Source organism: Bufo gargarizans, chromosome 8 (assembly GCF_014858855.1).
Source record: "Bufo gargarizans isolate SCDJY-AF-19 chromosome 8, ASM1485885v1, whole genome shotgun sequence".
Lineage (NCBI taxonomy): Eukaryota > Metazoa > Chordata > Amphibia > Anura > Bufonidae > Bufo > Bufo gargarizans.
In genome coordinates, this window is record NC_058087.1 from 27,475,844 (window position 1) to 27,500,803 (window position 24,960).

Sequence of the window (24,960 nt, forward strand, 5' to 3'; positions counted from 1 at the left end):
TATATCTATTCCATACCAGATGTGTTTTATAGACATCTCTACTTATCAGATCATGGCTCAGCCATTGTTCCTCAGACAGACATGTGTAGAGAACCCAGTACACTCCCTATAGATAAATCCATGTCTCTAAGCAATAATTAAAAGTATAATGTTCTCTATATATTCACAATTTTGAATATAGTATCATCAGATACATTGTACACCTATGAAAATGCACAACAGTCTGAATAACAGGTCGAAATGGTGCACCTATGTTCAGAACAGGATACCAGAAGTGAGCGGAGGGCAGCTGTGCACGCGTGGCCGCCCTCCATTTATTTCTACAGGACTACTATTTTCAGAACTCCCATAGAGATGAATGGAGAGCACGCTGCCCATGCGCATTGCGCTCTCCTTCACTTTCAGGCGCCCGCTCTGGAGATACCGTAGGTGTGGAACCCGCACCTGTCTGACATTGTATTCTAGCGATATCCCACCAATGTGTCAGATGAGGCAAGAGGTTTTCTGGGAGTATAATATTGATGACCTGTTCTCAGGATAAGTCATCAATATCTGATCAGTGGGGGTCCGACTCCCGTCACCCCCGCCGATCAGCTGTTTGAAAGCGCCTCTGAGCTCTGTGGCCTCTTCCATGGTCAGGGACCTCACGCTCAGCAGTCACAGGGCCTAAGTACAGCTCGGTCCAATCCAAGTGAATGTGCTGCCATACCAAAACTGCCTGATAAGCAGATACACATTAGACGAATGCCGCCAGAACGAACAGTACCCACCGACCATCTAAAGTGGGTGCCAGTTTGCCCTCAACGACAGACATTGGGGGTATGAAGGAATGGGCATGTTGGATGAGTGTGCATAGTTATGGGAAAGTCGGGAGAAATGCTATCGAAAGACGACGGACATCTTTACTAAATGCAACTTTCTAAGGAGTCTGCATTAAAAATTTGCTACCGTTTTCCTCCTGCAGAGTGTGTGTAAGTCCTTCACCTAGCTCCTCCAGAGCGCTGATTGCTCTCTCTGCTCTCCCCTTCACTTCTCTGGGTTAGATATAGCAGCAGGGAGGAGGAGGGGGTTGTACCCGAATATATGGAAGTGGCGATGTTCCAGGAGGGCAGTTCACACAGGCTTGTAGATAGAGAAGAAAGCACAGTCTGCAAGGGGAAGGCAGCAGCATCCTGGACACACAGATCCAGCATGTATTACTGGGAGGGACATGTCCAAATGAGGAGCAGGTCGTCATCTGAATATCGGGGGGTCTGAAAAAGGAATGAAGATTGCACAGTATAATTTTTTTTTTTGTAATCGCAGACAGGAAAAAATAACTTTTCCCATGTCGAAGTTGTGGCCACCTGAATACTTCTCGCAGCTGAGGGTTTGGTACAATTGAATAAAGTCCAGATAATCGTCTGTGAGCTTAAATGCATTCTCCAGATCACAAAAAGCTCTGATAAAACTTACTAATATGCATTTTAATTCACTGATACATTGTAGCAAACTCAGAACGGAGGATTGTCTAGTTTGAACACAATTGTAACAGACTCTTGGCAGTGAGAAGTATTAGGTTCAGGAAGAATGGGTTGTAAACAGGACCGTTTTCATTCACTGCCAGCAAGCAGAGATCTTTATTCACCAGGAGAACATTTCGCCTTTATTAATGAGGTTTTCTTTCCTCCAGGAATTATTAAACAGCCTGAGGATCCTGGACTTGAGTCACAATCTCATCAAGGACTGCGGCTCGTATTTGAAGGTGCGACCTTTCACCTGGTCGGGTGGTGTCGGTGCACTCGGGGGGGTGCTCTTATTTGCACACTTATCTCCTCCGCCCTATTATTGCAGGTTCTTTCTGAGCTTCAGTATCTGAACCTGGGCTACAACCTCCTGGCGTCCGTCCCAGAGCTGAGCGTCCAGTCCTCGGCCCAGCTCCACACCGTCGTCCTGAGGCACAACCAGCTGTCCAGCACCAGCGGTCAGTCCATACGTACATGCGTACGCCCGGTATACCGCGCGGTTTTATAGCGCAGCCGGGTTCTGATGGTGTTTTTGATCTTTTGTAGGACTAGAACATCTGTACAACCTGCAGCACCTGGACTTGTCCTACAATCTTCTGGTGGAGCACGCACAGCTTACAGCCTTGGCGCAGATGCAGAAACTCAGGAAGGTAATGTCCGTAGACAGACACAGCGCGCCGCCATATTGAAACCACGAGTGGTTAATTTTCCTACCACCCCTGGCCTCGCAGTCTGTGATTATAGGCCAGGTTTAGTGGCAGTGAGACACTAATATGTAAGGAACGTGCATATTCACAAATTGTCTGCAGAATAACGATGTAACCATGAAGACGCACAGATCTGCGTAGGAGCTGTGTACACACAACGGTAGGTGATTTGTAGTCAGGACTGTTCGCAAAGTTCTGTAACTTTTTTTTAAACATTTAGGATAGCCTGTAAAGCGTACAATTCTGGCTGTCTGCAGCTACCACTAGGGGGGGCTTGTGCTCAGGATCGGTTATCATTATCTTATTGGTAGTCCCGTTGTGAACCGCAAGCTGCTGTGACCCAACAGTCGCAAGAAATCCAGCAGGATTCGATTTCTTGAGACGGTCGGGTTGCGGGTCACAAATTGACCCCATTCACTTTCACTATTTGCAGTTTTGCAGCATTCACACGATTGTAGGCGGCCCGTATTGCGGACTGCAAACAGCGGTCTTTGACTTGAATGGATCCGCAATCCTCAAGATACAACGTGGTGCGGAACGGAGGCATGGATCGGAAGCAAGTCCGTGGGTATTTTGGTCTGTGCCTCCGCACCGCAAAAGATGGGACATGTCCTATTTTTTGCCATATATTGTGGATCGCGGACCCATTCGAGTTAATGGATCTGTGCCGCAGTACGGGATTCATACGGCTGGTGCCTGTACATTGCGGACCGCAAATTGCGTGTGAATGTACCCTTAGGCCTCTTGCACACGAACGTTGTGCATCCGTTGCAACGTCCGTGCAGCGGCCGGGACGAATCGAGACCCATTCAACTTGAATGGTTCCGTGATCCGTTCGCACCACGAAAAAATAGAACAAGTTCTATTTTTTTTTCCGGTGCGGAGGCACGTACAGAAACGCCACGGAAGCACTCCGATCTGTGCTTCCGTTCCGCATCTCCATGATTGCGGACCCATTCAAGTGATGCATCAGTGATGCAAAGTGCACACGGGTTGGTGCCCGTGTTTTGCGGACCCTCCCTATGCGGGCCACAATACGACCACGGGCACACAACGTTCATGTGCAAGAGGCCGTACACTCTGATCTCGTGTTTCGGGCAAAGTGTGTAAAGTAGCATCGGCTTAAAGGGAGCTATAGAAGTCCATGTGCAGTGAGCTCCCCCTAGTGGTGGCTGCGGGAGAGCGAATTCTGTCATTTAAAGGAACATTCCATATTCTGAATAATGTCTGCATTTGCAGCTCTTTCTGGAGGGGAATCCCTTGTATTTCCATAAAGACTATCGAATGTTTGCAGCCCAGCACCTGTCCCCTAAAGTCTCCGACAAGGTGAGTGGCGGATTAGGGCTCATCTGACAGGACACAGCGAGGTTTGTGCTCATTCCCTCTGTTTCCTGTTGTCAGGTGTTGCTGGATGGGAAGCCGCTGTCTGGACTGGAGACAATGGTGAGATGAGCTTTGTCTGTGCAGTCAGAAATCGCCGCCATCATCAGAGGCTCCAGCTCGGCTGCATTGTCTGTTGGAGTGCGCGGTAGTCAAAAAGCCACCCATCTCGTCAGGCTGTCTGATCTGTCCCCCATTCTTTGCACAGCAGCTCTGCTTGCTCATATTAGTTGCTTGTGTAGCAGGAAAGCATTGCAGTGCAGCGGATTTCCATTCTATCTGTCCCCAGCATTGTAGTTCACTGGATTTCCTATACTGCACACTTCAGGTACTCGCTCAGATGTGAAGTCTTACATGAGGATCTTGTGTCCCCCCCGACAGAGTGCGCCCCCGTTCAGAGAGAGGGTTGTGGTTCCTCAGCCGAGTAATTCAGCAACAGAAAGTTCTTGCACCGGGGATCTAACCGACAGCTGCTCCGCTCCAGAGAGGACTACCACGAAACGCATCCCGCGCAAGAAGTCCAAGGTGGGGGCACATACTTATATTTGAGTAGTGGGTGTCATGCTAAACCGCTTCGTGTTGTCTGTCTTAGGCTCCAGTCAGATTTGGGCTTCAACTTGAAACTTTATAAAAAAAAATTGAAAACATTATGCAAAATTGCATGGTTTTAAAGGGCATCTGTCAGCAGTTTTGTCGCTATGACACTGTCTGACCTGTTACATGTGCGCTTGGCAGCTGAAGACATCTGTGTTGGTGCCATGTTCATATGTGGCTGCATTGCTGAGAAAACTGATGTTTTAATATATGCAAATGAGCCTCTAGGAGCAACGGGGGCGTTACCATTACACCACGGGCTCTGCTCTCTCTGCAACTGCTGCGTCCTCTGCACTTTGACAGGGCCAGGTGTGATGACTTTTACACTGCCTGGCTCTGTCAATCATAGTGCAGAGGACGTAGCAGTTGCAGAGAGAGCAGAGCCTCTAGGTGTAATGGTAACGCCCCCGTTGCTCCTAGGGGCTCATTTGCATATATTAAAACATCATTTTTCTCAGCAATGCGGGCACATATGAACATGGGACCAACATGTGCGCTCGGCAGTGTAACAGGTCAGCCAGTGTCCTAGGTGCTGGGTAACGTCACAGTGCCCCAAGTGTGTAAATATAGGAGTATGGGAGGGCAGGATGATGTTATTTATAAAATTCTTTTTTTTTTTTTTTTTTTTTTTTTGTATATTAAAATTACTCAACCCCTGGCAATAAAAGGTTTAAAGACGATGTGAAGTGAAGGCTTCTCGTCAATTTTCTGTTCCCTTGCTTGGCAGGTTAAAGTCCGCAGAGCGAGCATCTCTGAGCGAAGCGACAGCGAGTGTGAGCAGCGGAGCCAGCCGATCGGTCAGTGCAGTCTGCATAGCCTCTCCTCTGTATTACCTGCGCCCTCTTGTGGTTGAAATGTACACTTTTTTTTAAATGTGACGGAAGATGCAGCTTGTAAAGCATTGCTGGGTTTGGCCGTAGACATAAAAAATTATTGATGATGATACAAACAGTTAAAGGGGTATTCTGGTTGTTAAAAGTTATCCCCTATTCACCCCCAGTGATCACAAGAATGGAGGCCCTGTACCTCTTGGAGCCCTCCGAAATGAACAGAGCAGCAGGTCGGGCATGTGATCGGCTGCTCCTTTCATTCCTGTGGGAGTTTCCGGACTCAGCTGCCTCCGGAACTCCTGAAGAGAAAAATGGAGCGGCAGTGTGCCCCCCATTTTTCTCAGATGTTAAAGGGGTCCATCCTCAGGAGAGAGCCATTCTTACAGAGCGGTTTTTCATAATAGAGCATGTGGACAGGCTTAGTTGTGGTGAAACAACCCCTTTAACCCGTTCGCTACCAGCGCCGTACATGCAGCGGGCGCCATGGCCGGCAGATCTCTGCTGTTTCACACAGCAGAGACCTGAGGCTAATTACCATGACCGGCAATAATGCCGATCGCGGTAAATAAATGCTTTAGATGCCGTGATCAAGTGAGATCACGACACCTAAATGCACAAAAAGCCCGGAAGATCACGCTTCCTACCAATGCCCTGCGCATCGGTAGTTGGGCTGAACACTCTTTGCCTTGCTGATGAGGCTGAAAGTGTTCATGCTGCAATTATTATTTTGGCCACCAGATGGCAGGCCAGGATAAGAAATGAGCAAAGTTGACTGTAAATGGCAAATATAAAATCCCTGATAAACCAAAATGAAAAATATAATTAATAAACTCATATATAAGGCACAAAATGATCACACAAATTTTCTGTATAATTAAAAAATAAATACCTAAATAACAATATATACACTGAACAAAAATATAAACACAACACTTTCGGTTTTGCTCCCATGTTGCATGAGCTGAACTCAAAAATCTGAAACATTTTCTACAGACACAAAAGACCCATTACTGTCAAATATTGTTCACAAATCTGTCTAAATCTGTGTTAGTGAGAACTTCTCCTTTGCCGAGATAATCCATCCCACCTCTTAGGTGTGGCATATCAAGGTGCTGATTAGACAGCAGGAATATTGCACAGGTGAACAATATTGGAGAGTAATGGGTCTTTTGTGTCTGTAGAAAATGTTTCAGATCTTTGAGTTCAGCTCATGCAAAATGGGAGGAAAACCGAAAGTGTTGTGTTTATATTTTTGTTCAGTGTATAAACATTCTGGGCATCATCGCGACTGAAAACGCCCATACCATTAAAATAGAAGAAAAAATATTCCAATACGGCGAATGGCGTAACGGAAAAAATGGTAAAAATGTCTGATTTTCCATTTTTTTTCATTGCTTCTCTTACCAAAAAAAAATGTAATAAAATGTGATAAAGTCACACACACTCCAAAATGGTATCAATAAAAAGTACAGATTGTTCCGCAAAAAATGAGCCAGTAGACAAAAGTATAAAAAAAAAGTTATGGGGTCAGAATATTTTAACATAAAAAAAAAAAAAAAAACTATACCAGTGATGGGCAAACTGTGGCTCTCCAGCTGTTGTAAAACTACAAATCCCATCATGCCCTGCTGTAGGCTGATAGCTGTAGGCATACTGGGAGTTGTAGTTTTATAACAGCTGGAGAGCTGCAGTTTGCCCTTCCCTGCCCTATACATATGGGGTATCGTTGTAATCGTACTGACCCAGATAATGAAGGGCATGGGTCAGTTTTGCCGAAAATAAAACGCCATGGCAATAAAACCCTTAAAATGTTTTTTTTTTTTTTTCCCAATTCCACTGCATTTGGAATTTTTTTCCCCGCTTCCCACTACATTTTATGCCATAATTAATGGTGGCATTAGAAAGTACAACTTGTCCCGCAAAACATAAGCCCTCATACAGCTATGTGACCGGAAATATAAAAAAGTTATGGCTCTCGGAAAATAGGAATGAAAACTAAAAAAAACTCTGGTAGCCAAGGGGTTAAGGGGAGTCTGTCAGCAGTTTTCACCATGCTAAACTACTGACAGCACTAGGTATGGGATGAGGAGAACAAGACAAACATACCTTTTGTGGAGCTATTATTATCAGGAGTAGTATGAATATGTACTTTTATTCTGCCAGATTCTGCTCCTGCAAGTGCCCAGAGTGCTCTCTGCATTGAGCTGCTTCCTTCTCCAGCTATAGTGCCCACTTGGTTGGATGCCAGAGCTGTCACTCAGAGGGGAGGGGCTATGAAGCAGCCCAATGCAGAGTGCACTTCACAGTGAAGCCCCGCCTCCTTGACACTAGCAGGAGCAGAATAAAACTTCATATTCGCACTACTGATCAGAGAAGTTCCACAAAAGTATTTGCCCTGCTCTCTCCAGCCGCTACCTAGTTCTGTCAGCCGTATAACATGGTCAGAACTGCTGATAGACTTCCTTTGATGGCAAACAGAAGCAGTCTGCTCACATCATGGTCATGGCTTTAGTTTTTTCAGAATCCATGATGATGTTTTTTTCTCTAAGACTGGACAGAATTGCCCAGAGATACATTCCCATCAGGTTCTGTTTCCCGTTTCAGCATCTGTCCTGCAGCACGAGAAGGACATTGAGCGCACAGACAGTTTTCGGGATCAGTTTGGGGTGGACTGGCTGCAGTACCGACCTCACCTGGAGGATGAGCTCAGTAAGGACAACCCCACAAAGAACAGTCCGGACCCCGTCAGACATTCTCCACCCTTCACAAAGGCCCAGTCCTCTCCCACAATTATACAAACGCCCATCGTAGCAGACATCTGCTCCCACCTCACTGAGATCTCAAGCCCTGGCTTGGTGAAACCACCCGGCCCAGAGGTCGAGGCCGTGGTCGCCGCCGATGTGTTAATAGAACGGATCGAGGATGTTCTGGAGGATGGACTATGGCGGCAGCAGGAGAAGAGCAGGAAGGAGGAAGAAGAGGAGGACGTTATAGAAGGCGAGTCCAGAAGAACGGACTATCTGGTGCCAGACCTCCTGGATTATTATCCTGGGAGACTTCTTAAAGGCGTAAAGCCCACTAAAGACATTATAGCAGGCATCCTCAAACTGCGGCCCTCCAGCTGTTGCAAAACTACAACTCCCAGCATGCCCAAACAGCCTACGGGTATCAGCCTACAGCAGGGCATTGTGGGAGTTGTAGTTTTACAACAGCTGGAGGGCCGCAGTTTGAGGATGCCTGAATTATAGCATATTATTTAGGTTTAACAAATGGTGAGGGGGGCAACCACTGGGGCCCCCAGAGAGTACAAGGCTGGAATTCCTCAGATTCCAAAACAAATAATCGCCCAGCATTAGCATCTCCCCTCTGCGCGGCGGCCTGCCCCCTCCCCTCTGCGCGGCGGCCTGCCCCCCATCCCCAACTCATGTGACATTCTCTTACACCAGATGCCCTTTGTTCCCCGGTGACCGTGTGCCCGGTAGTGGATGGACAGCCACGTAACCCAGACTGGCCATGGGTCTTCCTCCGAGTGACGCGGCAGTATCTCCTAGAGATCGATCTGCAGCGCGGACGGGTTCTGGTCAGGAGAGACCTCCGGAGCCTGCGAGATGTCAAGACAACAACCACACAGTGGAAGTGGAATGTGAGTACAAGATGCAGGTGTATAGACAGTGCAAGAGAGGGAGCAAGATGGCCGCTGCTCGTTCATCTCTCCCCATCACGTGTGTCCATCTGGTAAACAGGACAGATGTGTAATCTCTGGAGGTTCCTAGTCACTGACAGCAAACAGAGACTGTGCAATTGAGTCATGGAGTATCTTAGACAGTTGCACTGGGATAAGCGGCACCACAGGACACGTTCATGGCGGTCTGCCAAAGGATGAGTTACCGGAGTGCTGTTTTCTGTTTATGGCTCGCCTGAAGGGGTTCTGCAGGATTAAAAAAGGATGACTTATCCAGAAACAGCGCCACCCCTGTCCATGGGTTGTGTCTGGTATTGCAGATGGACTGCAGTGAATAGAAGAGGGCTGAGCTGCATTGCCGCACGCAACACAAGTGATTCATGGTCTGTTCTTCTACAGGAGGAAGCGCAGGAGCTGCCATTGCTGACGCTGAGCTTTCACTCCGTGTGTGAGGACAAGCAGTGTGTGAGCTACGTGGTGCTGGACAATACAGAAGACATCTCTGTAACGGTGAGAACGGGGGAGCACGTAGAGGCAGTATTATCTCATTCTTTGCTGACTACTAGGGGGACAACCTTTTTATGCAGCTATTCAGTACAATTCAGTAGATCTAAGGTCTGGCAGCATTATACATCATTATATCACCCTCCGATCCTGTCAGTGGAGCAGAGTTCATAACGAGAAATTATTCACACACACAGTGAACTCGTTGTATATAGGAGGCAGTATTATAGTAGTTATATTCCTGTACATAGGAGGCAGTATTATAGTAGTTATATTCTTGTACATAGGGACAGTATTATAGTAGTTATATTCTTGTACATAGGAGCAGTATTATAGTAGTTATATTCTTGTACATAGGAGCAGTATTATAGTAGTTCTATTCTTGTACATAGGGGCAGTATTATAGGAGTTATATTCTTGTACATAGGAGCAGTATTATAGTAGTTATATTCTTGTACATAGGGGACAGTATTATAGTAGTTCTATTCTTGTACATAGGGGCAGTATTATAGTAGTTCTATTCTTGTACATAGGAGCAGTATTATAGTAGTTCTATTCTTGTACATAGGAGGCAGTATTATAGTAGTTCTATTCTTGTACATAGGAGGCAGTATTATAGTAGTTATATTCTTGTACATAGGAGGCAGTATTATAGTAGTTATATTCTTGTACATAGGAGGCAGCATTATAGTAGTTATATTCTTGCACATAGGAGGCAGTATTATAGTAGTTATATTCTTATACACAGGAACAGTATTATAGCAGTTATATTCTTGTACATAGGAGCAGTATTATAGTAGTTATATTCTTGTACATAGGAGCAGTATTATAGTAGTTATATTCTTGTACATAGGAGGCAGCATTATAGTAGTTATATTCTTGCACATAGGAGCAGTATTATAGTAGTCATATTCTTGTACATAGGAGCAGTAATATAGTAGTTATATTTTTGTACATAGGAGGCAGTATTATAGTAGTTATATTCTTGTACATAGGAGCAGTATTATAGTAGTTATATTCTTGTACATAGGAGGCAGTATTATAGTAGTTATATTCTTGTACATAGGAGGCAGTATTATAGTAGTTATATTCTTGTACATAGGAGGCAGTATTATAGTAGTTATATTTTTGTACATAGGAGCAGTATTATAGTAGTATATTCTTGTACATAGGAGGCAGTATTATAGTAGTTATATTCTTGTACATAGGAGGCAGTATTATAGTAGTTATATTCTTGTACATAGGAGGCAGTATTATAGTAGTTCTATTCTTGTACATAGGAGCAGTATTATAGTAGTTATATTCTTGTACATAGGAGGCAGCATTATAGTAGTTATATTCTTGTACATAGGAGCAGTATTATAGTAGTTATATTCTTGTACATAGGAGCAGTATTATAGTAGTTATATTCTTATACATAGGAGGTAGTATTATAGCAGTTATATTCTTGTACATAGGAGCAGTATTATAGTAGTTATATTCTTGTACATAGGAGCAGTATTATAGTAGTATATTCTTGTACATAGGAGGCAGTATTATAATAGTAGTAATTTGAATACACTTGTAGTTACCTTGTAAATACATTACTTATTTTCTTCTAATTCTGAGTTATAGCATGCATTATGCATTATTCTGCTGGTGGAGTCACAATTCTCATATTTCATTGGGAACATTGAGCAGACTTGCTGTACCAGATCATCAAAGCAAACTCTGTGCGTACACTAAACAAGCAGGGAATGCTCTGGAGTATAATACAGGATGTAACTCAGGATAAGTAATGTATGTACACAGTGACTGCACCAGCAGAATAGTGAGTGCAGCTCTGGAGTATAATACAGGATGTAACTCAGGATCAGTACAGGATAAGTAAAGTAATGTATGTACACAGTGACTGCACCAGCAGAATAGTGAGTGCAGCTCTGGAGTATAATACAGGATTAAAAAAACTCCTCTATCTTCATGGGGGAATTTAGCCTTTCAATTCCAGGATTGTTGACTGACTCTTCTGTGTATATAGGGCCGTCCTGTTTAACCCTTACAGTGATGGAAATCTTTATTTTCCATGTATCTTCTATTTGCTTCACCGGACAAAGTCCAAGTTCTATCTTTCTTCGTGTGATGTGAGCGCAGGCAGCGACATGTCCGACCACATCAGTCCTAAGCTGCACGTGTCTTTTTTTATGTGCTGACCCGTCTTAACACGATCTCCAGTGCCCGTACAGATTAGGATTTTTTAACTCTTGACTTTTCCTCTCATATTTTTAAGGATTGTCTTGAAAGTCGCAACCATCTTTTACGGTGATCCGATCTCTGTCCACTAGTAAGAGGAGGCGCTAAACTGCATGGCTCGTTATTTACATGAAGATCCCAAATGATGAACCACATTGAATGTTTGGACTTTAGGGGAAGAAGGCTGTTTGCCTTTATCCAGTTGCAGTTCTGCAATTTTCTAATGCACTTCAGTTTTAATTCCCCATCCTGGCTAGCAGTCAGTGAATGGAAACCTTCTTGTTTGCGTGAAGAGGCTGAAAGCCCACGCAGACTTTGCACAGCTGGGGGTTTGCTACAGTGTAGACAGTCTTCTGTGAGCTGTGGACTGATACATTGTAACGCACAATTAGGAGAGAGATTAATCCTGCCAAGGCATTTAGGCAATGCTTTGGCAGGATAAATCTCTCTCCTAATTGTGCGTTACAATGTATCAGCTCACGGAAGATACAGCTGGATACAAGCGTAACAAACTGCCACGAGAAGTAAAGCATCTAAAGAAAAACCTTCCATTCACTGACAGCAAGCAAAAATGTATAGTGGGAAGTTGCAATGAAGGGGTGGCTAAGTAATAAGATACAAAAATCATGTGAAGCACCTTTTAATTCTACATGAAATCCTAGTATAATGTCTTCAGTCTCTAGTCACATCCAAAGCTGCTTTCACATTTGCTGACTTCCTATTGCAGATCCCTGGCTGGATCTCTGCTGTGGTGCATTGTGGGAGATGTAGTGTTAATACCGGGCCTTGCCGAGGTCTCGCACAGTGCATTGCGCTGGACTTTTTGTAGATGTGTGGCCTCCGCAGCTCACGTCTTCTTCTGTTTTTGTGGTGTAGACCCTTCTTGACGTGCTGCTTCCCATATTGGAGGAGAACCTGAAGTTCACCACTGCTGACGGACAGGGACCCCCGAGGTTTCAATGCCTGAAGTGCAAAGGTGAATTCAGCCAGCAGGACGACAGCGGGATCATCCTAACTCCAGACTCCAAGCGACCGACCGAAGCCGAGACCCCCGACACTCCCCATGACAACCACCCAGGTGACAACTGACAACCCACTTCTTTCTACTCTATTCTTATTGGCGATAATTTATTGAAGAAATCCTGTCTCCCGAATTACCCACATTTCTAGTTCCTGATCCCAGTCATGGTCCCAACGGTGTCATACCCACCAGTAAGGGGCGAACCGGAACAGTGTGTGCCAGTGCTATGGGGCCCGATGCTCTTTCTTCCTGACACAGATTCATTTTCCAGCCACCACCACTGGGGGGAGCTCAGTGCATAAGATTTGTACAGCTTCCATTGAGTTCAGTGGTAACTATACATTTCTATGTACTGAGCTCCCTCTAGTGGTGGCTGCAGGCAGCCAGTTTATTCATGTAATAGGAATGAGATGATTCATGGCTGTTTGGAGATTTATCAGTGAATTTTTGCCAGTTACTGTGCAACAGTCATAGCAGGGGGGCCATAGAGATCTTAAAAATGACTGCAATCAGTAGCCTCCTAAATCTCACTGGTTATAATTCAGTGAGACTGTCTTGTATGAGTTGGAGGGGTGCAGTGGTGCCCCCCAGCTTACTAGTATTAGGTACCCTCTTCTAAAGTGGTGACTTTTTATTTCCTGTGCATGCCCTGTAGACGGCGTTGGCTGCCCGTCCTGCGGGAGTCTCCATGTCATCCTGGCTCCATTGCACAACAATAGTGATGCCAGTCCTGCTGAACAGTCACCATATGGCGCCGCAGCGGAGAGGCAAAAGTCCTTTTATGTAGGCGAAGATGACGGCTCGGAAACAGAGAGCAGCTGCACTGGACCTCAAGATGAGGGGGGCAGCAGCATCCCTAATGGGCAGCTTACCCTAGAAGCCAGCCTTAGCGGCCTCACGGGCAGCTACAAGTACAGGACAGCAACCCCCCCTCCAAGGCAGAGCAGCGGCCCCCTCCAGGACGGCTGGCAAGTCAGCCCAAGTAAGTTATAGGAGAGGTGAAATGGAAAGTGTATAAGGATGTATGGGACCAAGTAGATCTACGCTCACCATGTGTCCCTCCAGCCTCCGTAGGTCCACATCAGACGTTGGATTTCCGGGTGGTGGATCACCGGCTCAAGCTGTATCTGGACATGGAGATCCTGGGTGGAGAGATGGAAGAATTCCAATGTTCCATGAAAGTAAGTCCACAGCCTGATAATCTGGCTTGTCCCAAACCAGGTCAACCTTTTTGTGTTTTTAGCTAGGACGTCATTTATATCCTTCTCTTCCACAGGTCCCTGTGGTTCGTTTTGGGAAGCCAGAAGAGTTTTGGGCTCTTGTAGTGGTGTCCAATCAGAAGATCTATTTCCTGGAGAGCACTGGAGAAAGCAGGTACAACACCCACAACGCCTTGCTTGCACTTTATATGTCTTCACTCCTCTCTGTTACACATCCCTGCCTGTCAGTCTCCTTCCCCTTCTGGAAGCTATAATTATAGTCATCAGTCAGTTCCCTAATCAGCATCCTTCTCCCTCTGGCAGCCGTAAATACAGTCCTCAATCAGACCCCTTTCTTCCCCCTCTGTCTGCTGTAAATATAGTCAGTCTCCTTCCCCTCTGGAAGCTATATAAATAGTCCCCAGTAAGTTCCACTCGCAGATAGATGTTAACTGTACCATGCTCGCTCACAAGTCTTTTCAGTTTTGCTATGCTCTGGTCCTTGACATGCAGTGTAGAAGCAAGACTACGCTGTGAATAAGTATGAGGATCCGGCAGTGGGGAGAGTGACCGAGCATGCATGTCCACCGGCACTCTGCTCATTAGGACGACATGCACATTGTTATACACTGTCAACACCAGGTGGCGCCATACTTTTTAATGCATGTAAATGGAAAATATTTAAAATATAATACTAAAAATGTAATATTTAATGGTGTGACAACCCCTGTAATGGATGTGTGTTACCACAGGGGCCCTCCCTGTGATTGGCTGCAGCTGTTAGATTCTCATGGACTGACCTCCCTCACTCATCTTCATGTGGGTCTACAGCAACAGTGTTTATATCTGGGTTTTGGAGCCTCTGAAGCCACCTACACTCTACTGACCCGAAACTGCCACTGCAGCACGGTCTTCAGTCAGCACATATTAGGTGAGCAGTCCTGTCTGTAAAGTTAAATGGATGCTTCCCACAGTCACCACTAGGAGGAGACTCCTGCATACAGATTTGAGTTCCATGAAAGCTGTTTAAATCCTTGTGCAGTGAGCTCCCTCTAGTGGTGGCTGCAGGCAGCCACAATTATGTTATGTAACTGTGTGAGTGAAAGCAGGGGGTTTGGAGCTCTGTATCAGAATGGAGCGCTGTCTTCTGTAACTATATACTGCGACATTAATCAGCGCCGAGGTTTGGACCCATTTAGAATAATAATAATAATGATAATAAAGGAAACAATAGGAACACTTTAGCTGTATGCCGAGTGGCAGTTGGATTACAGCTCTTCGTGTCAGATAATAGCATTGATAAAGGACGGAACGTGCTGCGATGCTCTGTGCTGCGGGATGTTGTTATCCTATCGTATGTATTTCAAGTATAAAGTCAAGGTGTGTGAATTTCAGATACTCTGTCAGATCTGCCGCTACGTTATCGGAGCGCTCTGCACTACAGTCCTAAGGAGGAAGTTACTCCGGATCACCGTCTCTGGTAAGTGACCAGTGGGCATTTATTTACAGTATTAGCAGAATATGAGTTATTATAAATTGGAAAATATCATCAAATAATTAAACATTTTTCTAAACTAAAGTGTAAATTTACAAAGCTTATGTCTGGAGCGACACCATCTGCAATCCAGAACTAGTGGTTTTTGAACTCTCTTCTGCTAACTTTTCTTTGTTTATCATCCCTGTGCTGTGACGTCGCTGTGTGCCTCATCCCTGTGCTGTGACGTCGCTGTGTGCCTCATCCCTGTGCTGTGACGTCGCTGTGTGCTTCATCCCTGTGCTGTGAAGTCGCTGTGTGCCTCATCCCTGTGCTGTGACGTCGCTGTGTGCCTCATCCCTGTGCCGTGACGTCGCTGTGTGCCTCATCCCTGTGCCGTGACGTCGCTGTGTGCCTCATCCCTGTGCCGTGACGTCGCTGGGTGCCTCATCCCTGTGCCGTGACGTCGCTGGGTGCCTCATCCCTGTGCCGTGACGTCGCTGGGTGCCTCATCCCTGTGCCGTGACGTCGCTGGGTGCTTCATCCCTGTGCCGTGACGTCGCTGGGTGCTTCATCCCTGTGCCGTGACGTCGCTGGGTGCTTCATCCCTGTGCCGTGACGTCGCTGGGTGCTTCATCCCTGTGCCGTGACGTCGCTGGGTGCTTCATCCCTGTGCCGTGACGTCGCTGGGTGCTTCATCCCTGTGCCGTGACGTCGCTGGGTGCTTCATCCCTGTGCCGTGACGTCGCTGGGTGCTTCATCCCTGTGCCGTGACGTCGCTGGGTGCTTCATCCCTGTGCCGTGACGTCGCTGGGTGCTTCATCCCTGTGCCGTGACGTCGCTGGGTGCTTCATCCCTGTGCCGTGACGTCGCTGGGTGCTTCATCCCTGTGCCGTGACGTCGCTGGGTGCTTCATCCCTGTGCCGTGACGTCGCTGGGTGCTTCATCCCTGTGCCGTGACGTCGCTGGGTGCTTCATCCCTGTGCCGTGACGTCGCTGGGTGCTTCATCCCTGTGCCGTGACGTCGCTGGGTGCTTCATCCCTGTGCCGTGACGTCGCTGGGTGCTTCATCCCTGTGCCGTGACGTCGCTGGGTGCTTCATCCCTGTGCCGTGACGTCGCTGGGTGCTTCATCCCTGTGCCGTGACGTCGCTGGGTGCTTCATCCCTGTGCCGTGACGTCGCTGGGTGCTTCATCCCTGTGCCGTGACGTCGCTGGGTGCTTCATCCCTGTGCCGTGACGTCGCTGGGTGCTTCATCCCTGTGCCGCGACGTCGCTGGGTGCACTGTAACTGCGCCGCGACGTCGCTGGGTGCACTGTAACTGCGCCGCGACGTCGCTGGGTGCACTGTAACTGCGCCGCGACGTCGCTGGGTGCACTGTAACTGCGCCGCGACGTCGCTGGGTGCACTGTAACTGCGCCGCGACGTCGCTGGGTGCACTGTAACTGCGCCGCGACGTCGCTGGGTGCACTGTAACTGCGCCGCGACGTCGCTGGGTGCACTGTAACTGCGCCGCGACGTCGCTGGGTGCACTGTAACTGCGCCGCGACGTCGCTGGGTGCACTGTAACTGCGCCGCGACGTCGCTGGGTGCACTGTAACTGCGCCGCGACGTCGCTGGGTGCACTGTAACTGCGCCGCGACGTCGCTGGGTGCACTGTAACTGCGCCGCGACGTCGCTGGGTGCACTGTAACTGCGCCGCGACGTCGCTGGGTGCACTGTAACTGCGCCGCGACGTCGCTGGGTGCACTGTAACTGCGCCGCGACGTCGCTGGGTGCACTGTAACTGCGCCGCGACGTCGCTGGGTGCACTGTAACTGCGCCGCGACGTCGCTGGGTGCACTGTAACTGCGCCGCGACGTCGCTGTGTGCACTGTAACTGCGCCGCGACGTCGCTGTGTGCACTGTAACTGCGCCGCGACGTCGCTGGGTGCACTGTAACTGCGCCGCGACGTCGCTGTGTGCACTGTAACTGCGCCGCGACGTCGCTGTGTGCACTGTAACTGCGCCGCGACGTCGCTGTGTGCACTGTAACTGCGCCGCGACGTCGCTGTGTGCACTGTAACTGCGCCGCGACGTCGCTGTGTGCACTGTAACTGCGCCGCGACGTCGCTGTGTGCACTGTAACTGCGCCGCGACGTCGCTGTGTGCACTGTAACTGCGCCGCGACGTCGCTGTGTGCACTGTAACTGCGCCGCGACGTCGCTGTGTGCACTGTAACTGCGCCGCGACGTCGCTGTGTGCTTCATCCCTGCGCCGCGACGTCGCTGTGTGTTTCATCCCTGCGCCGCGACGTCGCTGCGTGCACTGTAACTGCGCCGCGACGTCGCTGCGTGCACGGTACCTGCGCCGCGACGTCGCTGCGTGCACTGTAACTGCGCCGCGACGTCGCTGCGTGCACTGTAACTGCGCCGCGACGTCGCTGCGTGCACTGTAACTGCGCCGCGACGTCGCTGCGTGCACTGTAACTGCGCCGCGACGTCGCTGCAATGTCATATTCACTACTTGATCATACATATGGGGACGGTCTGCAGTCCATGTGATGTGTTTTATTTTGCACCATGAACACCTGTGCCCTCGCATCACGTCCAGTCTCTGCTCTGCTGCAGGCATCTCCTACATGATAGCCTTGGCGCGGGCAGCCCCCCTGGGTATTGTTATGCACTGGCATACTTCATGCAAGGTAAGACATTTATCATCAAGGTCGGCAGCTTTCTGTGTGATTTTGATCGGCGGATCCTTCCTGCTCTCTCAGCCTCCCTCACTGAGTGTCCGGCCCATAATCAGTTGGCAATCAGGGCTGGACCAGACCCGAGCAGCTCCTTACCTTGTCCTCGTCTTGGGTCAGGTTCAGACATGTCTCCAATTAAATAAGGAGCCCTGATATATTCTGTAACAATATCGTCCTTGACACTGCAGCTGGTGAGAAATAATTAGATTGTAAGCTCTTGAGCACAGGGGAACTTGCACAGTACCCATCAGTAGCCACACCTCACAAACATTCATGGGATCTTCTGCCTTCCTGCAACGCAGAATTACACGTTTTGCTACCTCTGCCCTCCTCAGGATATTATATATCACATTATAGCACATATATCTGCTCAGTGCTGGAAACCAGCGCCGGATTATCAAATTTTGGATGCCTAATTAAATTACATGTATGAAGCTGATCATCATACATGTCATAACTATAACATATAATGTATATAGTATAACTCCCTCCCCCTTCTGCGGCAGCCGAGGGGTGGAGGATGAGGTTCTGCAGCAGCCGAGGGGTGCAGGATGAGGTTCTGCGGCAGCCGAGGGGTGCAGGATGAGGTTCTGCGGCAGCCTAGGGGTGGAGGATGAGGTGCCGCGGCAGCCGAGGGGTGGAGGATGAGGTGCCGCGGCAGCCGAGGGGTGGAGGATGAGGTGCCGCGGCAGCCGAGGGGTGGAGGATGAGGTGCCGCGGCAGCCGAGGGGTGGAGGATGAGGTGCCGCGGCAGCCGAGGGGTGGAGGATGAGGTGCCGCGGCAGCCGAGGGGTGGAGGATGAGGTGCCGCGGCAGCCGAGGGGTGGAGGATGAGGTGCCGCGGCAGCCGAGGGGGGCAGGATGAGGGGCTGCGGCAGCCATAACACAGAACTCTGTAATACACTGCAGCTGCTGAAGAACCTCTTTGATTAGTAGATAGGGAGCACTACTTGACGATCAATGCTGGATACCGGAGCCTCCTGCAGAAGTGATGAGTGACAGACTGCTCCTGGTAGGGGAGATAAGCAGTGTCCATAAGGCGCCGCTCATCTCTGATCATAATATCCTGATCTCACAATGTGATGTTTCTATGAATATTACAGACCTGTACAGGGACCAGTACATGCTGTACATATGTTATTATACATGTGTGTATTTAATTCCTGTTTTTTCTCTCTCCCATGGTCAGAGGACACGGCCTCCGTTGCGGCTGCTAATTCTGACCACCCCGCATGTAACAGGGCGTCTCCTGCAGCTCTGGCTCAGGGTGCCAAGGAGGCTACCCCGGTGTCCCTGCTCCTCACCCAGACCCACATGTATCTTCTAGAGGAGACCCACCAATGGCTACATGTGGCGCCTCCTGCAGGAGAAGAGGATGCCACAGAGCCCCCCGAGAAAGTGAGCGTGAAAGAGAAGCAGGCGATCAGCAGCATCAGCTCCGTGCACTTATTTACCTCTGCTCCCCTGCATCTGCGTGTCAGGCTGTATAATGAGGTACGGAGCACCCAACTTCTGGCCTTCTCTTGATGGATTATTGGGGGGTCCTAAAATGATGTTAATTTGTCAGAGCGCCTTATTTTCGAGTCGCGTATTGTATTTTGTGTCCGTGTGCACCTGGTGGAGGTTTGTTGTGTTCTGCCTCCTATGAGATGAGGAACAACCCCCAGTCCCTACATGTGCTGATTACTTAACGTTATCTGACAGCCGGCTGGACATCTACAGATTAGGGGAGCTGTTCGCCTCCTTCCTGGCGCGGAGCTTACAGGCTCATTAGATAGATAGGAGGTGAGGGAGGACGAGGGCTGATTACATGTGTGGGGGGTCTCCGCTTCTTGTTCAGTTCCCAGTTAAAGTGTTGGCCGAGTTCAAGATGAATTCTGTCCTTCGGTCTATAAAACTGGGCTGTTTGCAGCTGGCACCCAATTTGGCCGCTATTACAGATCCTAAATGGGTTTTGCCGAGCTTTCCCAGTCTCCTGATTGGCAAGTCTAACCAGATATACAGCGCCATAATAAGTCCTAAATAAGACTCCGTCCAGCGCCTGCATGCTAGAGTAGCGCCGTCCAGTGCCTGCATGCTAGAATAGCGCCGTCCAGTGCCTGCATATTAGAATAGCGCTGCCCAGTGCCTGCATGCTAGAATAGCGCCGCCCAGTGCCTGCATGCTAGAGTAGCGCCGCCCAGTGCCTGCATGCTAGAGTAGCGCCGCCCAGGGCCTGCATGCTAGAGTAGCGCCGCCCAGGGCCTGCATGCTAGAGTAGCGCCGCCCAGGGCCTGCATGCTAGAGTAGCGCCGCCCAGGGCCTGCATGCTAGAGTAGCGCCGCCCAGGGCCTGCATGCTAGAGTAGCGCCGCCCAGGGCCTGCATGCTAGAGTAGCGCCGCCCAGGGCCTGCATGCTAGAGTAGCGCCGCCCAGGGCCTGCATGCTAGAGTAGCGCCGCCCAGGGCCTGCATGCTAGAGTAGCGCCGCCCAGGGCCTGCATGCTAGAGTAGCGCCGCCCAGGGCCTGCATGCTAGAGTAGCGCCGCCCAGGGCCTGCATGCTAGAGTAGCGCCGCCCAGGGCCTGCATGCTAGAGTAGCGCCGCCCAGGGCCTGCATGCTAGAGTAGCGCCGCCCAGGGCCTGCATGCTAGAGTAGCGCCGCCCAGGGCCTGCATGCTAGAGTAGCGCCGCCCAGGGCCTGCATGCTAGAGTAGCGCCGCCCAGGGCCTGCATGCTAGAGTAGCGCCGCCCAGGGCCTGCATGCTAGAGTAGCGCCGCCCAGGGCCTGCATGCTAGAGTAGCGCCGCCCAGGGCCTGCATGCTAGAGTAGCGCCGCCCAGGGCCTGCATGCTAGAGTAGCGCCGCCCAGGGCCTGCATGCTAGAGTAGCGCCGCCCAGGGCCTGCATGCTAGAGTAGCGCCGCCCAGGGCCTGCATGCTAGAGTAGCGCCGCCCAGGGCCTGCATGCTAGAGTAGCGCCGCCCAGGGCCTGCATGCTAGAGTAGCGCCGCCCAGGGCCTGCATGCTAGAGTAGCGCCGCCCAGGGCCTGCATGCTAGAGTAGCGCCGCCCAGGGCCTGCATGCTAGAGTAGCGCCGCCCAGGGCCTGCATGCTAGAGTAGCGCCGTCCAGTGCCTGCATGCAAGTGCTGAACATAAGTATTTGAACACCTGAGAAACAGCAAGAATTCTGGCTCTTAAAGACCTGTTACTGTGCCTTTTAAAAAGTCCACCTCTACTCCACTCATTAATCTAACTTGGTAGCATCTGTCTCTTTGAAGACCCCTGTCCACCCCACAGTCATTCAGAGGACAACTACTACCATGGGCAAGACCAAAGAGCTGTCAAAAGACACCAGAGACAACATTGTGGACCTCTTCAAGGCTACGAGGCAATTGCCAAGCAGCTTGGTGAAAATAGATCAACTGTTGGAGCAATTGTTAGAAAATGGAAGACGCTAGAGACGACGGTCAGTCTCCCTCGGACTGGGGCTCCATGAAAGATCTCACCTCGTGGGGTATCACTGATGATAAGAAAGGTGAGGAATCAGCCCAGAACCACAAAGGAGGAGCTGGTCAATGACATGAAGAGAGCTGGGACCACAGTTTCAGAGGTCACTGTCGGTAGAACACTATGCAGTCATGGTTTCAGATCATGCATTGTACGGAAGGTTCCCCTGCTCAAGTCATCACATGTCCAGGCCCGTCTGAAGTTTGCCAATGACCATCTGGATGATCCAGAGGAGACATGGGAGAAAGTAATGTGGTCAGATGAGACCAAAGTAGAACTTTTTGGTCTAAACTTCACTTTGTGTTTGGAGGAAAAAGAAGGATGAGTTGTATCCCAAGAACACCGTCCCTACTGTGAACCATGGGGGGGGGGGTGTAACCTCATGCTTTGGGGGTGCTTTTCTGCAAAGGGGACAGGACGACTGCACTGTATTAAGGAGAGGATGAATGCGGCCATTTATGGTGAGATTTTGAGCAACAACCACCTTCCCTCAGTCAGAGCATTGAAGATGGGTCGTGGCTGGGTCTTCCAACATGACAACGACCCGAAGCATACAGCCAGGATAACCGAGGAGCGGCTCCGTGAGAAGCATATCAAGGTTCTGGAGTGGCCTAGCCAGTCTCCAGACTTAAATCCAACAGAACATCTTTGGAGGGAGCTGAAACTCCGTGTTGCTCAGCGACAGCCCCGAAACCTGACAGATCTAGAGGAGATCTGTGTGGAGGAGTCGGCCAAAACCCCTGCTGCAGTGTGTGCGAACCTGGACAAGAACTGCAGGAGACGTCTGACTGCAAACGAAGGCTTCTGGACCAAATATTGATTTTCTCAGGTGTTCAAATCCTTATGTTCAGCCGTGCAAGAGAAATACATTCTTTATAAATCATACAATGTGATTTCCTGATTTTTTTTTTTTTTTTTTTTTTTAATTCTGTCTGAGTGGGAATGCACCTACAATGTGAATGTCAGACCCTCCATGATTTCTAAGTGGAAGAACTTGCAAAATCGCAGGCTGTTTAAATACTTCTGTAAAGTAAAACCTGTAATTTTTACATTTCCATCTGCAGCCCTGTGAAGAGCTCTCGGTACGGGGAGGAGGAGTTATCAGTGACTGACAGCTGTCTCTCTATGTGCACGTATACACACACAGCTGTCAATCACTGATAACCCCTCCCTCCTGTACAGAGAGATATAAATGTACAATAAATTACAGGTTTTATTGAATCTTTTCATACAAATATATACATCTCCTGCTCTATAACACGGTGCTTTCAGATTGCATTGCATTTTTTGGCGACAGGTCCTCTTTAAAGGGACATACACGTGCGACAGGTCTGTGTTACGGAGGAGAATATGATCATGCTGCGGTAATATGAGCATCTGCAGCTGTGAACCGCAATTATAGGAATATTTAGATTTATGACGGGTGATGACTGACCCCGCATGTAGTGAAATTCCTGAACGTGACTTCACTGGTTTCATTCTGCAGAAATACTGATGTGAAAGATAAGGGGGGGGGGAGGGGGGAGATGGTGCAGGATAAGAGATAACAAAGGGAAATTGGGTTTTTTAGTCATTGACCGAATACCTTCAAAATCATTTGAAGCGATCAAGTAAATATTTTTCACACAACCACAGATATTCCAGTGTTATTGAAGTTTTCAGCTGGTGGCGCTGTTGCATTAGTGTCTATGGTAAAGTGTGTCGCTTGCAGTGGTGGAAAGTGGTACTGCAAGTTGTCAATTTAGTGGAAAGTTTTTAGAAAAATTTTTAATCTGCTTGGTGCAGCTGAGTGGCTAGAAGGGGGCGGGGGTCAGCTGCATATTCAGTTAGTGACAACTTGGTGACATCTTGTCTACTTACAGACGCAACAGAAGGAGAGCGCATGGCTTCTGTGGACAGAGGACCCAGCTTTGCCGAAAGAGATAATTGAGTGGCTCCGAGTCCCATGGGAAGCGGAGTATCACATCCGATTTAACCAGGTGACCCATGAAACACCAGAGTCATATCTGCCATGTACCAGATAGTGATTATGCATAGGAGAATTACTCCGGCACAGCAGGATTGTGTTCTGAAAACGTAACGCACGGGGACGGGCTGGTAATCCTGGATCCCACAGAAGAAGATGGAACCACTGCATCTAGCAAGGAGAGAAGAAAGATATTGCACTATTCATTTTGTTCCTTTTTTTTTTTTTTTTGCTAATTTGCTGAAATATACTCATTTTAAGAAAAACTGTAATAAAGTTTCTACTCCATTTTAGAGCTTTTCTTAAAGATCATGTTTTGATTTCATAATACATCTTTAAAGGGTTGAAGATCTGATTTCCTGATGCAGATATCCAAATTCTCCACTTCCCATTACACAGCCATAGAGCTGAATGATAAAATTCTACTTATCCGCAGCCACCACCAGGGGGAGCTTGCAGCATATGGAGCTCTACTGCTTCCATCGAGCTCAATAGAAAATCTGTATTCAGTGAGCTCCCTCTAGTGGTGGCTGGCATTTTTTTTTTTTTCTTTTTTGAAGGGTTTCTGTCACCAGACTTTTCACTATTAAACAGGCTGACATTATACATGTGCAAATGTCACCTGAATTTAACTCTATTCTTTTTTTTTTTTTTTTTTTTTTTTAACACTGCTTGTAGAGGCACCGTTCGCCCACCTCTTTCCACTACCTTATACTCTTGATTAACTGGGACTGGGCCAGGCCAGCGTTGGTCTTCTCCTGGCGGCCCTGTCTGCCGGGGAAATCTCGCTCCTGCACCGTCCAGTTCAGTATTAGGGGCAGTGAGGGAAGGATATTCGGCGCAAGCCGTCCCCCTGCTCTTAGAGGCTAATTAGCATATAATAAAAGTTATAATTGCACAAAAATGGGGGCACACTGAAAAAAAAAAATATAAGAATAGCAGAGTTAAATTCAGGTGACATTTGCACATGTATAATGTCAGCCTGTTTAATAGTGAAAAGTGTGGTGACAGAAGCCCTTTAGAAACGAATCTCCTTGGAAAACCCCTTTAAAAAATATTCACAGTAGAATGAAAAAAAAAATTACGTTTTATTTTGCTAAAGTATTAAATAAAACCTTCACCGTACCGGTGAAGGTTTTATTTAATACTTTAGCAAAATAAAACGTAATTTTTTTTTTCATTCTACTGTGAATATATAGATCATGAGGATTTCTCCACAGTTTGGCATGTCTGCATTCTGTCCCCTTTTTTTAAATTTTTTTCTTTGGATCAGCACTCCTCCCATTCCGTATAGGTGTTTTTATTTAGCAGGAGACGGCGTAAGGGTTAATGCCTACATGTCTGTGTCCGGTTTCTGACACCACGTGGACAGATGAGCTTTTGAGATCTGTTCACATTTTTGGAAGTAAGAAGCTACATCTGGATTGGTTAAGTGCAGTAAAATCCCGGTCCGGCCGAGATCCCGCGCCTGTGCACTGCCTCGACGGGCCGGATAATGCGCACTGCAATGCCCATTGTGGGCACAGCATCGCTTTAACTACTGCACATGTGCCGGCAAACGCCACATTGCAGCTGGTTTTGCGCATGCGCAGTAGTTAAAGCAATGCCGTGCCAACAATGGGCATCGCAGTGTGCATGCCCCGGCCCGGC

The 24,960-nt window shown here is 48.5% G+C and overlaps 1 protein-coding gene across 1 annotated transcript in view; it reads left to right on the forward strand.

The window, feature by feature from the left end:
* LOC122944561 (serine/threonine kinase 11 interacting protein) overlaps window positions 1-23,603 on the forward strand; it is a 29,927-nt gene extending 6,324 nt beyond the window's left edge. Inside the window, exons 7-25 of the mRNA XM_044302964.1 lie at window positions 1,673-1,744; window positions 1,834-1,963; window positions 2,052-2,155; window positions 3,452-3,538; window positions 3,614-3,655; window positions 3,974-4,117; window positions 4,914-4,983; window positions 7,621-8,013; window positions 8,463-8,659; window positions 9,098-9,208; window positions 12,308-12,509; window positions 13,108-13,434; window positions 13,518-13,633; window positions 13,729-13,826; window positions 14,404-14,582; window positions 15,047-15,131; window positions 17,735-17,808; window positions 19,046-19,350; window positions 23,207-23,603. Of these exons, the coding sequence (XP_044158899.1) occupies window positions 1,673-1,744; window positions 1,834-1,963; window positions 2,052-2,155; window positions 3,452-3,538; window positions 3,614-3,655; window positions 3,974-4,117; window positions 4,914-4,983; window positions 7,621-8,013; window positions 8,463-8,659; window positions 9,098-9,208; window positions 12,308-12,509; window positions 13,108-13,434; window positions 13,518-13,633; window positions 13,729-13,826; window positions 14,404-14,582; window positions 15,047-15,131; window positions 17,735-17,808; window positions 19,046-19,350; window positions 23,207-23,368 (2,898 nt within the window). The 3' untranslated portion in view covers window positions 23,369-23,603. The remainder of the gene's footprint in view (window positions 1-1,672; window positions 1,745-1,833; window positions 1,964-2,051; window positions 2,156-3,451; window positions 3,539-3,613; window positions 3,656-3,973; window positions 4,118-4,913; window positions 4,984-7,620; window positions 8,014-8,462; window positions 8,660-9,097; window positions 9,209-12,307; window positions 12,510-13,107; window positions 13,435-13,517; window positions 13,634-13,728; window positions 13,827-14,403; window positions 14,583-15,046; window positions 15,132-17,734; window positions 17,809-19,045; window positions 19,351-23,206) is intronic.
* The last annotated feature ends 1,357 nt before the right edge of the window (window positions 23,604-24,960 follow it).